We start from the raw sequence: 16,359 nt of genomic DNA on the forward strand, positions 1-16,359 counted from the left end.
CTTGCCCAAGGACACTTGACATGCAGACTGGAGGAGCCAGGGATCGAACCACCAAGCTTCCAATCAGTATTTGACCTGCTCCTGAGCTACAGTCACCCGATATTTACTGAAATAAATCTGGCTGAGAAATCTTAATCTCTTCTAAAGCCTCCATTATTAATGCAGACAAAACTTCAACAGCCCTCAATCCTATGGACAATCTGTAGAGAGAGCTGAAGCAACATAAAAGATTTAGAGACCTTCTATAAAGAGGAGTGTGCCAGAACCCCTCCTGGTTTCCTGCCACCATTTGCTAGTAGGGATGGGTACCGGTATCCGGTGCCATTATGGCACCGGTTCTGACATAAACGGTAGTAACCAGACCGAAAAGCAGCGCACATTTCAGTGCTTTATTTCGGTGCTTTTTTTTCCTGAGCTGTGATACACTTCAGATTCTAGCCAATCATTTTACGTTTCCAAGTATAGTAGGCGGGCCCCGGTGCGTAGGTTCTTTTAGAGCAGAGCTACAGATTAAAAATGCCCAAGGCGAAGTGGTCAAAAGTCTGGCTGTACTTCACAGCAAAAGATGCAAACTCTGCAGCCTGCAACAAGTGCTTTAAGCTGATACTGTGATACTGTGTAAAGGAGGTAACTGATGAAACACCTGGCAACGCATAGCGGTTTTTTTTTTTAAAGCCGAGAAATGCGCCGTACCTACTGCTGGTGTGGTGCCTGTTATCAGACCCCTAGTTAGCAACATCCCCCAAGAACCCGAAGAGTAGAGTCCTGGCCCCTAGCCCTGCCAGTGTAGCAGAAATGATGATGATGGCAGCAGCCGTTCTTCTCTGCGTGAGTAGCTTAATGTTGTTCTGTGTAATTTACGTTGAGTAGTAACCACGTTATTACATTAATGTATGTAAGGTGAACTAGCAAACACCATCGAAGTTACATGCGGCTGTCTTCTTGTTTGATGGCAGATACTCCCTTCACCCTGGCCAAAAAGGCTAAAATGACCAAAGAAAAAGTGGAAAACAGCTAAACATGAGAGGTTTTTGGACAAAGTTTGTGTTTTTTCCATTGTTTAAGCACTGCTTCCAGCCAAGAGTGATACAATATGTGCCCTCTAGCTGCAGAAAAGGCTAACATTGTTATCTTTTTACAAAAAAACAGCTAAACATAAGACGTTTTAGAACAAAGTTTGTGTTCTCCATTCTTTAAGCACCGGTTCGAGCACCATTTAACCACCGGCACTGTTTCAAAAGTACCGGTTTGGTACTGGTATCAGATAAAACCTAAACGATACCCATCCCTATTTACTAGTTATGCTTTGCTTGGGGATCTTATTTCACTTAATGACATGCAAATCAATTTAAAACTTTTATGTAATCTATTCTGGGCCACAGAATGAAACTACCATAAAGTAGTATTAAGTAGCAGCCAGGTGCTGCTAATCAAATGCGCCTGATTAACTGATCATCAGTAAGTGTGATGATCTCTATAAAAGCTAAAGCTTTTGCAGTTTGCTGGTGTGAAGAATTTAAGGGTGTGTTGACGCAATGCTACAATCTTCCCAGGTATTCACGTCCTTGCAAATTCACTCCAAGGTCGGAGCGGTGCTCAGAGAAACCACAAGAAAACTTGAGCACTACATCTCAAACTTAAATATTCTCAGCTGTTTCTTTCGATTGTGGTATTATGTGTTGCTTTTAGGGATTCTTTTTAACCTACTTTACTTTGTTAGATTCGGTTCAAGTGACAGTAATCAGTCTTAGGTGCAGCTAGTGAAAGTAAGAAAAAAAGTGGTTAGTCACATTTAATTCATGAGTTAACAAATTACTTTTATCACACAGAGCCAGGTAGGCTTGAATAATGTTCTTCCCTTAATAAATGAAACTGCCATTTAAAAACTGCAGAGTGTATTTGCATGAGTTATCTGTCAAATAATACCTGTGTGTGTCTGTGTGTGTGTGTTTACCCTCTCTGCTGCATCCTGGGCCCATGCAGGGCTGGAAATCTTGAGTGTGGGGACACGGCACGCTGAGATCCAGCTGGGCCTTCAGCATCCTTTGTCTCATCCGGCGACCTTTTTCACATGTAGAGCTGCTACAAGCTGACCAGGGAGACCATCCTGAGTAGATGCACGTCTCAGGTGTGTCATCTACGAGAGAAAGATTGGGATGACTGGGAGAAGAATAATTTCATTTTTTTCAGCAAATAAATTTTCTTTTGCAAAACTTAATTTTCCCTTTCACTCCAGCAAAGTTGCTGAAGTCATTTGTCACATGCAGTGGGAGGGGTGAGGGACTGCACTGACATTGATTGTATAAAAACTGCATCCAAAGGTGATTACCACAGGTAGTCGACCACAAGAGGCCACAAAGTGACATCTGAGGGGGAGAGAAAGGAGCTGAAGGGAGAAGCTGGAGAGGAGTGTGATTTGTGAATGTCCTGTCCAATTATCAGTGATAGCAGAGCTATAAGAAGTAGCAGGGGTACTGGCTTCAATTAATAATGCTCCCTCAGGGCTTCAGAAAGGCAGAGAAAATGAGACGAGAGGCGAGAGAGAATATACTGCCAGGCCACAGAGACAAACGTGAGTGGGTCCAATTCTCTGGGATAAAGTGTAATGACAGGAGAATGAGGGAAGAAAGGAACTGCCAACACTAAGCGGAAGGTAAGAGGAGCGTTGAGCTGATGTGTAAGCGAAAGCGTCAAAGCTTCAGGTGGACCTGGGGGATCAGCCCAAATAGATACTCGTCTCTGTAGTGTCATCTCATGCAGAGATAAGGGAGAAAGCGAGGACAGGTAGCGGAACAGAGGAGGGGAAAGAAGCAAATGGCTCATGACTGACTGAGGAAGACATTCATTAGGTGGCAGAATTCTGCTGTGTGGGCAAAAACCTTCCCTCTTCTCAAAGCCACTTCTAGTAGAAATAGGCTACGTGCAGCATAAACAATGTCATGCGACAACCCATATATGGGCTAAAAACTGTTAAACCATTAAAAAACAGGATTTAAAAAACAGGTTACAGCAGGCAGTAACCTCTGGATCTGAAAAACTGCTTCAGTGTCTACAAACATGTGTCAGTCCTTACAGACTGCCATTTAAAACAGCACTGAAAACATATTTACAGCCTCCTTTCTGTAATTTCCTCCTTAATAACTGTACACTGGGTGGAAAAAAAGAAACACCCTCCGTGCAGCCATTCATCTAGATCTCATTTTGATTGACGGGCATCTCAAATTTGAAAGTGGAAGTCATTTTTTTATACAACTTTTATTAGTCTCTCACATCGTTGAGGAGAAATTTTGGCCCACTCTTCTTTACAAAGTTGAGTCAGTCATTTGATGTGGACTGGGACAGAGGTGGACTGGGGACAACCTCTCAGTTGTGGTCCCCACCCCTTACTTTAGTGGTCCGGTCAAATTTGACCAGTTTGTTTTAATAGCTCTTAAATTAGCATAACAAACATTTTTCACCACCAAATTCAGTTCAGTGGGTCTTTCATTTGGTCGTTCAGTTCCCATTCATTTCCTATGAACACCACAGATGCAACAAGGTTGATTAAAACACTCAAAATTCAACAAAAGGGGGGTGATCATCACTTTTTTAAATGTTCAAGTGCAAAGTGTGCAGGATGTCATAAGGCCTTGAGGCAATCAGACGTAAAACACAATATTTATGAGTGTTTTAATTTGTAAATCTATTAGATTTGACCCAAACATGACAGGTACCACAGGCATCTGTGTACCATCACAGCACTTCAATTTAGGTCTGGACTTCGATTGGGTAATTGAATTCTTTGTCAGCTATTGTGTTGTAAATTTGCTGCTGTGTCTGGGATCATTGTCCTGTTTGGAACAAGCTGTTGGACAGATGGCCTCATATTTGACTCTGGAATACTTTGGCGTCCAGAGGAATTTATGTTCAATGACTGCAAGCTGCCCAGGTCGTGTGGTTACAAAAGAAGCTCAAATCACCACCCCTCCACCACCGTGCTGACAGTTGATACTAAACATTTCTGCTGAAATGATGTGTTTGGGTTGCTCCAAACGTGGTGCTGTGCATTCTGGCCAAATATCTCTACTTTGGTCTCATCTGTCCAAAGGACATTGTTACAAAAGGCTTGTGGTTTGTCCAGATGCTGATGTTTCTTTTTCCTACTATCATGAACTTTAAGATTTAACATCCAGACTGAGTCCTGTAGAGTCTGAATTAAAACAAAAACCTGTGCTTTTACAGAGGAAGGCAAACCTCGTGATCAGGTTGATTTAAATAGCAACACCTTGCTTCTACTTATCATCTTAATTCTCCTTCTTAACAATTTGTAGAAGACGCAACAGAGTCCTGTGAAAACTTTTTCACATAACTGTCTTTTCTATAAAGTTTAATGGTTGAATAAAAATAGAACTACTGTCATAACCGTCATAATGAACGTCTTATGACTTTATGCCAAACAGTTAACTCTCACAAACAGCTTTCATGTGCAGAGCCTCAGCCATCAGTGTCCAGACTGAAAGCATCTCTGCTGCATCACAGAATATCAGGTATGTTTGATAAGGGCAGGGCTTGCTCCAGACGCAACTGTGGGGGTCTGGAGCTGTGGGGCGCCCACCTGCACACAGCAGGGTGGAGACAAAGCCCTGGCAGATGTGTGTTATGACTGTGTGACCTTCCATCTGAGTCTCAGATGATACCAGTCGTGTCTGTAATGAGCTGTGCGTGCGTCCTTGATAATCTGAAGACACTGAATCCCTATTGTGGCTGCTCATTTTGCCAGGAACAAGGTTTAATAGTTAAAGTAAAAGTTTTGCGAACAAAGAGGCAAGTTCAAAGCACAGGAATGCAATATCTTATAATCATGGGGTTTGAATAATTAGTTAAACACTGAGGCTCTCAGGTAATCTACTATGTCTTGTTTGGGGTCTTTCCCTGAACAACTTTAATTAGGAAAGAATGTATGTGAGTGTGTGTTTACCTGTCTCCTTCTCCTCTTGTCCGATATCTGCTACTATGTCATCTATGGTGTCGGGGACCACATTACACTGCTCCCCCTGTGCACACGAGGAAAGATGTGACCACACACTTAAACACTATCAAAAGCATGTTGACAAAGCGTGACTTTGAGACTTTATTTCTGAAGTTAAAAATAGTAGTTTAACATAGGATGAGTAACACTAATTTAAGGCAGACCGCTTATTCATTTACCCTTTTTTCTGCTGTGTATGTACGTACTATATGAATTTTAAATAATAAATTACTTCAAAGTACTTCATTTCAAAAAGTTTTTCTACAGTTGGCTCTCTATGATCTCAGTGAGATCTCACACTTACAGCCGCCCACCTACTCCTGAAATCTTTTGTTTATGAGGGCCAGCCAATTAGGAAAAAGGTTGGCCTAAAGGGAGGGAAAAGGAGCTAAAACAAGGTCCAGCAAAGGTCCCTGTAATTAGGGATAATTTTAATTGTCATGCATAGATACTTCAGTATCTTCACTGCAGTGAAGTATCTTTGCATGGGAATGTAAAGATGCTTTATGATACTTCAAAAAGCAGTGGAAAAACTGCATGGGTCACATGAGGCAAGACTAGTACCTGTGCTGGTGAGCTAATTTGCAAGCAGGTTTGTCATCTGCTGACCTTCACTGGCTTTGCTAACCATTATTACAACACAAACTCAGATTCTAACAAATCCCACAATTAACATAAAAAGCTCACTGATGGCTGTGTGTGTGTGTGACTGGCATTTTTATTAGTCAGATTCAAAACTTTTTTTATGTTAACTTTAAAGTTTAACCATCTACAGCAGGTGTCAAACTCTGGCCCGCGGGCCAAATTTGGCCCGCAGCCTAATTACATTTGGCCCGCGAAGCCACACCAAATTACTATTAGAGCTGGCCTACTGGTATTATACAGCTAATATTTATATTGTTTAGTATTAAGCTTTGTTTGTTCCATATTCAGTTTTCCAGCAAAACTTATTTGAGTCCATAAGAAAAGATTCATTCTTATATCTGGAGGGAGATTTTTTTTTCAATAAATATTAATGTTAGCCCGCGACTTTGTTCCAGTTTTGAATTTTGGCCCACTGTGTATTTGAGTTTGACACCCCTGATCTACAGCAAAGGCATCAACCACAGTAGAATTTCACATAATTTCCTATGAATTAAACTGTGTGCCTTTATTTGTGGTTGGGATTCAAATTTCCCTTATTTCAACATGAAATAAGTTAGGCGTGAAAGTACACATAAAATAGTACACATAAAATAGTACATGTAAAATAGATAAGAGCCAAAGTCAAAATCGCTATTGGCATTGTTAGGATGCCTGGGTCGTTGACCCAGGGTATTTGAGTTTATTATATTATTTATACTTTTTAGTCTTTGGTTTCTTTAAGTTCTGTCTTATGGTTTATGTCTCTGTCTTCTTTAGTTGCTCTGTCTCCCCTATCACCTGTATCCCCTTGTCTAGTTCGCGTCTCTGTGTATCCTTAGTTCCTATATCCCCGTGTTCAGTCAGTGTTTGTGTCTGTCCTGGTCCCACGTCTCTGTTCCCTCTGTAGTGCCTGCATGTGAGTCTGTGTTATGTGTTTCCTGTTTTACTTTGAAGGTCTCTGTGTGTTCAGTTTACGCTTCCTTTTGTCTCATCAGTTCTGATTTGCCCCAGCTGTGTTTCCCTCCTGTTACCCATTCCCTGATTGCTCCCTCTGTGTACTTAAGCCCTGTGTTTCTCTATGTCAGTGTCGCGATCTACCGTTTACCAAGCTGTGTGTTCTGTCAGTCCTCCGGTGTTAGTTTATTTTGATTGTTTCCAGTTATGTTATATTTGAGTTTAACATTAAAGCGATTTTGAGTTCACATCTGTCTCGGGAGTCTGCACCTTGGGTCCTATCCCTGTCCGCACACAGCCCTCACCTAACAGGCATCTGTTTCTGCCAAATTTTTATATTAAACAACAGTGTAAGAATCGGTCCCTTTAAGGTCTCACCACAGTAAAAAGCTGCAATGTATAGTTGTGTTTATTTGAAGCCCTAAACACATTCACACAGATGAAATTTTTACCTTTCTAGCAATGCGTTCCACCACTACCCTGGCCACAGGGGTGATTGCTCCGCCCTCTGGGTCATAGAACGGGCTCTGGAGGTGGTCCAAACTGGTCAGAGGTCGGATCTTCTCCTGAGGAACGGTGGGCTTGTTTGGTGACTAAAAGAGGCAGAAGAAAGGGTGTCGATGAGTTTATAAGGTGTTTAACATGAACTATAAAAAATAATAAAGCATTTATATTATAAGTGATAAAATACATGTACACGCTGACAAACCTAATGATATTAATTTCTATTATGTTTTAGATGTTTTATTGGTTTAAACATTATATAGATTGCTGCATCCCTCTTTTATGCTTTTAGTAATCTCTCTGGGCAAAAATATTCCACCATAGCAAAACTAGACAGATGCTATCGCCCAACTAAAGGCAGACCTGCTATACTGAAATCCCAATCAAAGGGTTCTTACTTTTCACTTTTATCTCCCTAGGTAGATGTCACAGAGTTTCAACGTGAATCTAAAGGTGAATCAGCTCTGACGGCTCTTTAACAATCAGGGGAAAGCGGACGTGTCCAAATAATATGCAATGGCTAAAGAACGGGTCGTGAACTGAAAGAGAGCTATTCACACTCTCCCATATTAGGATTGAGCAAAGCACTTGGTCTAAGAAGAGATGGTGTCCTAGAGGAAAACATCTGCTCTCCTATATTGTGCATCCAAAATGCCAGAAAGAAGAGAGTCCCAGTCCTCCACTGAGGAATGGTTAGAGTAATTAAAGTTAAACAGCAAATATTTAGGGCATGGCAATTACTTGTGGGACAAGAATACTAATCCAATAGCGGCCTATTGTGAATGCATGTCTGTGAAACAGGCGTTTAAAACGGGAACAACATAATTCTTCTTGAGTGAAACAAACAATACAGAAGTGGCTTATTCATAGTAGAATAATTTAAAAAATGAATAGCAACACAATAGCTTTTTGATTTTGATTTTCCATTCTGTTCCAAAATGGAGAGGTGGGGAAGTAAAAAAGGCGTGAAAGATCTTATCGAGTCGCAGATTTTCCCATAAACCACCTGGTCTACAGCTTCATTTCTGTTTGATCTCACCATGCATCATTTATATCCATTCAAACAGACCCTTAATAGGAGATACTTTGTTTCCAGGTATGTGTGTGTCATAGCATGTGTTGCCATGTTCAGTGAGGAGATAAAAACATGTAACAATAATGAATTATTCTCTGTGTTCTCTCAAGTTAACACCGTCCTGTTTTGATGTATTTTAATATATTCAGCACCAGTAAATAAGCCATTAGAGGAGGTACAAAGTTACACTCACATCTCCACTGCAATAGTGTTAATGATTCTCTTCATAACTCTAGCATGGTGACGCTTTGGCGCTGTGTTGGAGCTATGCAGAGCTTTGCAGGTGCACATCTACATGTTAGAGTTGTTTATTGCCACCACAGAAGATGTTAAAATTAACAGGAAATGATTTAAGCTTTACTTTTAATTCAAAGGTTATAGGAATTAGAGCCATAAAAAAAAATCTCCACTTTGATATAGTTATACATATATTATATCCAGTACAGGTCCATATTGGCTTGGATGTCGCCCAGATTAACAAGGTCCGCGTCAGGTGTTGAGGAATCAGGACACCCTGATGAGAAGTGCGCTTCTGGAACAAGATGGCATAGGTGGGTAAGAGATGAAAATAGGGTGCTGTTGGAATTTTACTACACAAGTAATCCGAGAGGAACGGGTTACATGAATGGCATGAGTGACCTATGGAATCTTAGACACCCAGGATCCAGATTGACGGCAAAACAACTAGTAGCTCAGTGTTCCAACATTAGGAAGAAGGAACTGCTCTCACAGCTGGAGATTGATGAGGTACAACACAAATGCTACAGCAGCAACCTCCCTGAACAGGGTCCAGTAACCATCACAGTGGCAGACATCCAAGAAAGGCAGGAAGAGTTGGACAGCACCAGGCCCTGACATGGTTCAGCCAAAAACCTACCTCAGTACCACATGGCAGCTCCTGTCAGGCATCATAGTGGCTAAAGGTTGTCAACAAAAGAATTGTGGTTACTGTAACTTATGCATGTTATGTATCTGCTTAACGCAAGAGGGGGTGTGACACCCTGACATATGAAACATTTTAAGTATGCTTTCTAGTGGGGATTTATGCTGAGGATTGTGATGGTGTATTTCTTCCCACACGTGTGTTTAATAAAATCATTGGTTGTTTGTCTCACACCTCAATCACAAATCGGGACAATGATCAGGCACATGGCTACAATACATGAGCAGGGCACAGAAAGGAATTGGCAAGAATACCAGAGGAGCAAAACACTGACTGACCAACCTGTGCACTGCCTGGATTGATTACAAGAAGGCCTATGACTCAATGCCCCTCACCTGGATCCTGGAATGCCTAGAACTGTACAAGATCAACAGGACCCTAAGAGCCTTCATCAGGAACTCAATGGGGATGTGGCGTACAACATTAGAGGCCAACTTCAAGCCCGTAGCACAAGTCAGCATTAAGTCCGGGATCTACCAAGGAGATGCTCAGCCCCCACTGCTGTTCTGCATAGGCCTGAACCCATATGAGATCATTAACAAGACTGGCTACGGATACTGACTGTGGAATGATGCAATCGTAGGCCACCTCCTCTACATGGATGACATCAAGCTGTATGCCAGGAGTGAACGAGACATCGATTCAGTGAAGGTAACAGTCGTCCCAGTGGTAATCGGAGCGCTAGGTGAGCGACTCCCAAGCTAGGCAAGTGGCTCTACCAGATCTCAAGAACAACATCCGAGATCTCTGTCCAGAAGAGCGCAGTCGTAGGAACAGCAAAGACACTGCGCAGGACCCTCAAGCTCCCAGGCCTCTGGCAGAGGACCCGAGCTTAAAGGATAGACCGCCTGCAGGAGCGAGAGGGGATTTTTCTTTTAAATATAATGTATCAAGTTCAAGCTTGGCAATGTTGGCTTATTAAATGACCATGTACAAAAGACTCTGTTGCCTTGGTTACTGGTTGAATTCATATTATCCTCGCATTTGCTAAACTGAATAGCTTTCTTCCATCTGCTTAACGTCATTTCCCTGCTTACTTTCTCCTACATGTCCACTGGATTATCTAACTAAGACCAAAATGTAAAAAGAAAACCATTTTCTTCTTACATTTTGGTTGAAAAAAAAATTGTATTTGTGGAAGAAACAAAAAACAATAAAAACAGCTTCACTAATGTCTGCAAACACAAAAACTGCAAAAGCATTTTTGTATAGTTTATGAGAAAGTGTCTGGAAGACTACGTTCCTCCATATGTCTGCATGTGGGTGGCAGGAATTCAATGTCTGATGTACAGGACGATGCATTCATTATCTCGTAGTAAAACTTTTACAACAATACATTGTTTTTACCCAAGAAGACATTATCGGCTTGGAATGTGTGCCATTTAAGGACAAAAAAAAAACAAAAAAACAGCAGGGTCTAGGCAATGCATAGTTACATATATTACTTGTGTTATAGCCCACATTTTATACAAAGGCTGACTCATACACAGAATAAAAGAACATGGTTACAAAAATAGCTCACTACTGCTCAAAGTTACATGTTTTTAATGAGGAAACTGTATACTTTGTGTATACTTCCTTTTGAAAATGGTGAGTAAATTGACGACACTTTTATTAATGTCCCTAATTTTATAACTTCGAATACACGTGCATATACAGACAAAAACCTTGAATTATATGAATGTGAGTGTCAGTGTCAGTTAGAGCGCTTAGGTAGAGACTATGTGATAAAAGACTAAGAAGAAACACTTCCATGTTTACAAAGTAACAGACGTGAGTTGAAAGAGGACTGGTTCTATGTAAGTGAGGTTTTTGAAAGGTATTTACCACCTCCACTCTGCAGGGTAAGCTCCTTGCTTATTCATGAGCTTGTAAACTATAAATAAATCCCTTTAGTCTCCAAACGGTGGGTTAATATGGATGAGCACCTTTCATTCCAAAAATGAAGAAAACTAAAGAAGTCTCTCAGAGTAACAGACAGGTGAAAGTCGAGAGTGCTGTGATGTGATGAGACAATTTGCTATAAATTCTGTTTAATGCCAGCACAGCCGCACAGCACTAAACCTTCTAATAACAGGCAATAAACAGTTTTATCTCTTAGAATTCACTTGAAGATATTATACTGCGTAGTCCATCTGATCTGGTGTTAAAAATATATGTAAATATTTGGTCTGGTCAGAACATCATGGAGTAGTATTACACCATGTCTAGAGGTATGCCACAAGCTTGTCTGCTGGAGGTGCAGCGTGCTAAGAGTGGAGCCTACATGCTGGACCCCATGTTGATTAAAGAAAAGTTAAAGATTGATCTGCCACATTTTCCCTCCTGCACGAGCTGATGTTGAGCATTTGATGCTACATAAAAAGGCATATTTCTTAAAGCTAATTGTCCCATAATTCCTTAATGATTCCTGTGGCAGTTTTGTTAAACTGTGACAAATCTTCGACGCCTCTTCTGCCTGTCGCACTTTACAGGTGTCTTCTAGTGGCAAAAACGTTTGAAATAAATAGAAAGGTTCTCCGAGAGTGTTTTCAACCAAGGCCAATGCCTTATTTCACAATGTTAGCGAAAATGATCCAGATACTCAGAAAATTTTCATGGGATGAAATCACCTCAATCGGGGGTGGATGTCGCTCAGGAGGTAGAGCAAATCACTTGCTTATCGTAACGTTGGCGGGTCGATCAAATATCCCTGGGAAACATACTATTCCCAAGTTGAATGTTTGCAAATGTGAGATACACTTACATAGAAAAAGTGCTTGTATGAATGGGAGAATGAGGCAAGTTGTATAAAGAGCTTTGAGTTTGCATTTGCATCAACAGTTATTAACTTTAGCCTGGCACCTTTTATGTGATCTTGCTAACCAACAGCAAAGATCACACTTGTAGAATCAGGATACACCACCTCATATGTGACGCCACTGTCAGTGCCTGCATCCCACGGGATGAGGTCTGTCTCCAGTCTCTGGACCCAGCCACACTCCTTGGTACAGAGGTCCTCTCCTGACAGCCCCACATTCCAGTCTGGGCTGGGCCCGAGCATGGTGAGGAAGGACATCAGGTGACGTGTCCGGTCTACGGAAAACTCTGCTGAGGGAGCTGCTCGCCTAGGAATGGTGGTGGAGAAAGAAATCACAGAAGGTAAATAATTCAAAGCATATCCTAAGTACTACTGTAATGGCAGAGCATAATAATGTCATCATTATATCCAACATTCAGCTGTTGCAGTTTCAGTGAAAAACAGCCAGTTTTGATGTCATGACCTCTGATCTATGCTGCACTGCTAATTGCTCGATAATTGAGGCTCTAAAATGTCCAATTAGCGACTGAAAATTGCTCATCATTACATATTCGCTTTGCAAGTCCAAACGGTAGTGAAAGCACTAAAGCTACTCTGATTACAATAAAGTAAGCAATTTGAACTTTCTTTTAAAAAGACAAAACAAATCTTCTTAATTATCATGTATTAGCAGAGACATATGTGCAAACACAAATATTTCAGAATCACCTGACAAGTCTGCAAACAAAATACAACAAAATGAGCCTATGCTTCAGACGCCCAGTGAGTGTGTGGAGGTATAGCTGTGCAAGCATGTGTGCGAATGTTCTCATTAGTAAATATAATAGTGGCACAATATATCGCAAATGACAGACAACGCTAGGAGGGGTAATTAAACAGATGTTTAGTGAAAGATACAGTACATTAGTGTGTGTATGCGTGTGCGTGTGTTCATGCTCATGCAGTGCTGAGGGCTACAATTGTGATAAGTTTCTAATTGCTCTTGAACTAATTCCAAAGAGAGCACAGGATGCCAGAGTGTGGAACTATTCAAGTGAGCCTGGCTTTGGAGAGGCGCATAAAGAAAACCGTCATAAAACAATTACGAGTATGTTTATTAAAATGTATGCATTACATTACAATAGTATCTGAATTTTAATTATAATACAAAGTTCACTGAGTGTGTCAGAAATGAAACTTTTAGCCAACGTTTAGATACTTATCCTGCAAATTAAGAATTTAATACTGCTCATCAGGAAGATTAGCTTTCGTTTTTTTGTCATTTGCGGAGAGGTCACGATGTCTTGAAATTGCCACCTGGTAATCAGTAACAAAGACAGAAATATGAATCTCGTTCCGCTTTGTCTTTTGAAGACAAAGAAGTAAATCAATAAAAACTAATTCTTTGCTGCGTTGCTTCAAACCAGACAGATTATTTTATGCTTTACAAAACAGACACTTTAAAATAATTTTGGCTTGAAGGAACAATCTTTTCAATTGGACAGATTGATTTAGGGCCTAGAAAGTAACATATTTTTATAAATTTACAAAACCAGGCATTTCAACTACAGGAGATGCAAACTGCCCTGCAAAACAACGGTGCACCTACCAACAACAGTGGCCGGAGTTGGCCAAGCCAAAGATACATAAACATGGGGACAACATTTTACATTCAGGAAAAAAAACATGCAAACGGCACTATTATGTCTGGTTAAATGTTCCCTAGCAAATACTGCACGTATAATGTACGAGGAAGTGAGATTAATGGGCTAGTGAGATTTGTCTCCTAATGGAGACTCCCTTTAAACTTGGCTAACTCAACATGATAAATAACGGTAAACACATAACCCAGTCCCAATTTTGGCTTAATATCAGCTCCAAGCACCACATTTTCACTGCTTTCTTTCCTGGGGACATGTTGTAAGATAAGTATATATTTCCTGGTGAAGGAATACACATGCTACCTGGTAAGCCACACATTAGTATCAACACAAATGGAACCTTGCAGCAGGGCAAACTGTATTAGTCACAAACAGATGGTATAAAGGATGGATGGAGCTTCTGGTTTAAAGGTGAAGCCAACACGGAAGTGGCTAAAACCTGACAGCCTTTTATTGGCCACCAGGTGGCGATACCTGTGGCTGCAAAAAGACTTTCAGTCCTCTAGAGCAGCAGTCCCCAATCGGTTTAATGTCAGACAATATTTTCACGGACCGGCCTTTATGGTGTCGCAGATAAATACAACAAAATAAAATGATACGACCAAGGCAAAAACTGTGGTGCTGTATTTTGTAAATATAATAATAAATGCAAATTCACTGTGTAATTGTGTAACTTTATTAGCAGCGTCCTCTTGTTTTGTTTTCGCTTGGTCCAAAGTTGCTGCTTTCATTCTACACTGCTATTAACTAAAGGTAGGCCATCTATCAGCAAGAAGAAAAAAAAAAACAATAAATACAATTAATTTCACTTTGATCGAGTGAAGAACTAAATTGACTTCCACTGTTTTGAATTGAATGAATCAAATAGCCTATAATCAATGTTCAAGTTTCGAATTTTCCACTCCAACGTTCAGCTTTCACACAAACAGTAAAATAAATATGTTCACTTGTAAACTCAAAAGATTAAGAATTTTCTGCAACACTGTTCTCTTATTTGCAACCAGTGTTGCTTATTGTTTTTAAATTGTTTGACCTTCTTTATATCGCCTATTGTGTCTGAAGCGCTCCATCTGTCTATTTTGTAGAGAAGAAGAGTCAAACGTCATATTAACCCAGATTAACAAAAAAGGTTTAAAAGTCAATAACTATGTTCAGGATACCCAAGGTCTCTGATTGGGGTTCTTTTTTTTATCATTTTGTCAGCTAATACAATGTTAAGGTAAATAATAAATAATACACAAATAATTAGGTAATAATAAAGTAAAATAAAAACTTTAATCAAGAATTTGATTTTATGGCTGATGTTTCACAGGTTCAATTTAAATTTTCAATATTTCCAACCACATCTTTCCAAGATGCATCTCACCCTTGAGCAAAACTGACACTGTAGATATACTTACAGGTTGAAAGGCTGCCACGCAGGCCACTGAGCCTTCGTTTTAATGACGGTCAGTACTTCATCTCCCTGCAGAGCGAAAGATAGAGAGACATTTACAAGAAGTCATTTGTCACTAAATGGATGACTGTAAAGGGACAAAAAAGAAACATTGAAAGAGAAAAGGACAAAATTGACAAATTGACATGACTGAGGGTGAGTACTCCCATCCAAGGACAGCAAAGCGTATTCCACTTTTCAAAGGCTTAAGAGCCTGGACAAAGTGTGTCTTATCAGGACAAAATGACTCGATGCTGTCTTATAATAGCTGTCTGTCATTCTAGCACAGAGCCACACTTTATACTCTGCGCAGCACCCACCACTCTCTATAGTCTCTCGGTAGCATTATGGCCACTTTATGGACCGCGCAACACATTATCTATCATAATGCATCTCATCCAATTATTCAGCCAAAAGCAGGAAGACAAATGATGAATTTAGTGTGGCGCAGCACTTGATTAGAACTGAATTGGAAAGTCGAAATGTGCCCTTTCTGCTTTAATAAGAGCCTTTATTGTGTTTTCTCCACCTCCATCTTTTGTCTCTTTCTCCTTAAAAGACAAACACACACAGACACACACCGACACACACACACACACACACACACACACACACACACACACACACACACACGCGCGCGCACGCAGTAACACACACACTCTTGTTTTCTCCTCACTGCCCCAGGGAAGAGAGGAAGAGAGGAGGCTTTCAAGGCGACTGTAGAACCTTCAGTCAACCAGAAAAAGGGATTTTTTTTTGTTTTGGCATATCCCAAACTGATTCAGGTGTGTGTGTGTGTGTGTGTGTGTGTGTGTGTGTGTGTGTGTGTGTGTGTGTGTGTGCGCGCGTGCGCGCGCGCGTGCGTGTGCGCGTGTATCTTGGTCGGTTGGTTGTTGGGTGTGCGGGTGTTTGCATGTGTATGTACATGGAGGAAAACTGGTGTAGAAGCAAGTGTCCATCTTCTCTTGAGAGTCGCCCGGGGCTCTGTGACTTCTTTGGCTTCAGACCCCACCAACCTCCTCTCCCTCACACACACACACACACACACACATACACACACACATATACACACACACACACACACACACACACACACACACACACACACACACACACACACACACACACACACACACACACACACACGCGCGCGCAGATATTTATATGACTACAAAGAGCCAGAGGAGCGGAAATGCAGTGCCATCTCCAAAAGCTGCCATGATGGACTCAAAAGAGACAGACTCATAAATAGAAGGACACATGAGCCATGAACGGATAACAACACAGGAAGGGCGTCATCCACAGAGACAGCAATAATATATGCGTTTTTTTCATATTTTCACTTGAAGCAAATCTGCTTTTTGTGTTTCTTTCAC

At 40.9% G+C, this 16,359-nt stretch overlaps 1 protein-coding gene across 1 annotated transcript in view; it reads right to left on the bottom strand.

The window, feature by feature from the left end:
• The window catches only part of spon1b (spondin 1b), a 118,584-nt gene that overhangs the window by 17,027 nt on the left and 85,198 nt on the right, over positions 1–16,359 (bottom strand). The window contains exons 7-11 of the mRNA XM_026172776.2: positions 14,949–15,013; positions 12,014–12,215; positions 7,039–7,179; positions 4,958–5,033; positions 1,955–2,137 (exon numbers count right to left, since the gene is read on the bottom strand). Coding sequence (XP_026028561.1) covers positions 1,955–2,137; positions 4,958–5,033; positions 7,039–7,179; positions 12,014–12,215; positions 14,949–15,013 — 667 coding nt within the window. The remainder of the gene's footprint in view (positions 1–1,954; positions 2,138–4,957; positions 5,034–7,038; positions 7,180–12,013; positions 12,216–14,948; positions 15,014–16,359) is intronic.

Source organism: Astatotilapia calliptera, chromosome 7 (genome assembly GCF_964374335.1).
Source record: "Astatotilapia calliptera chromosome 7, fAstCal68.1, whole genome shotgun sequence".
NCBI classification, from domain to species: Eukaryota; Metazoa; Chordata; class Actinopteri; order Cichliformes; family Cichlidae; genus Astatotilapia; species Astatotilapia calliptera.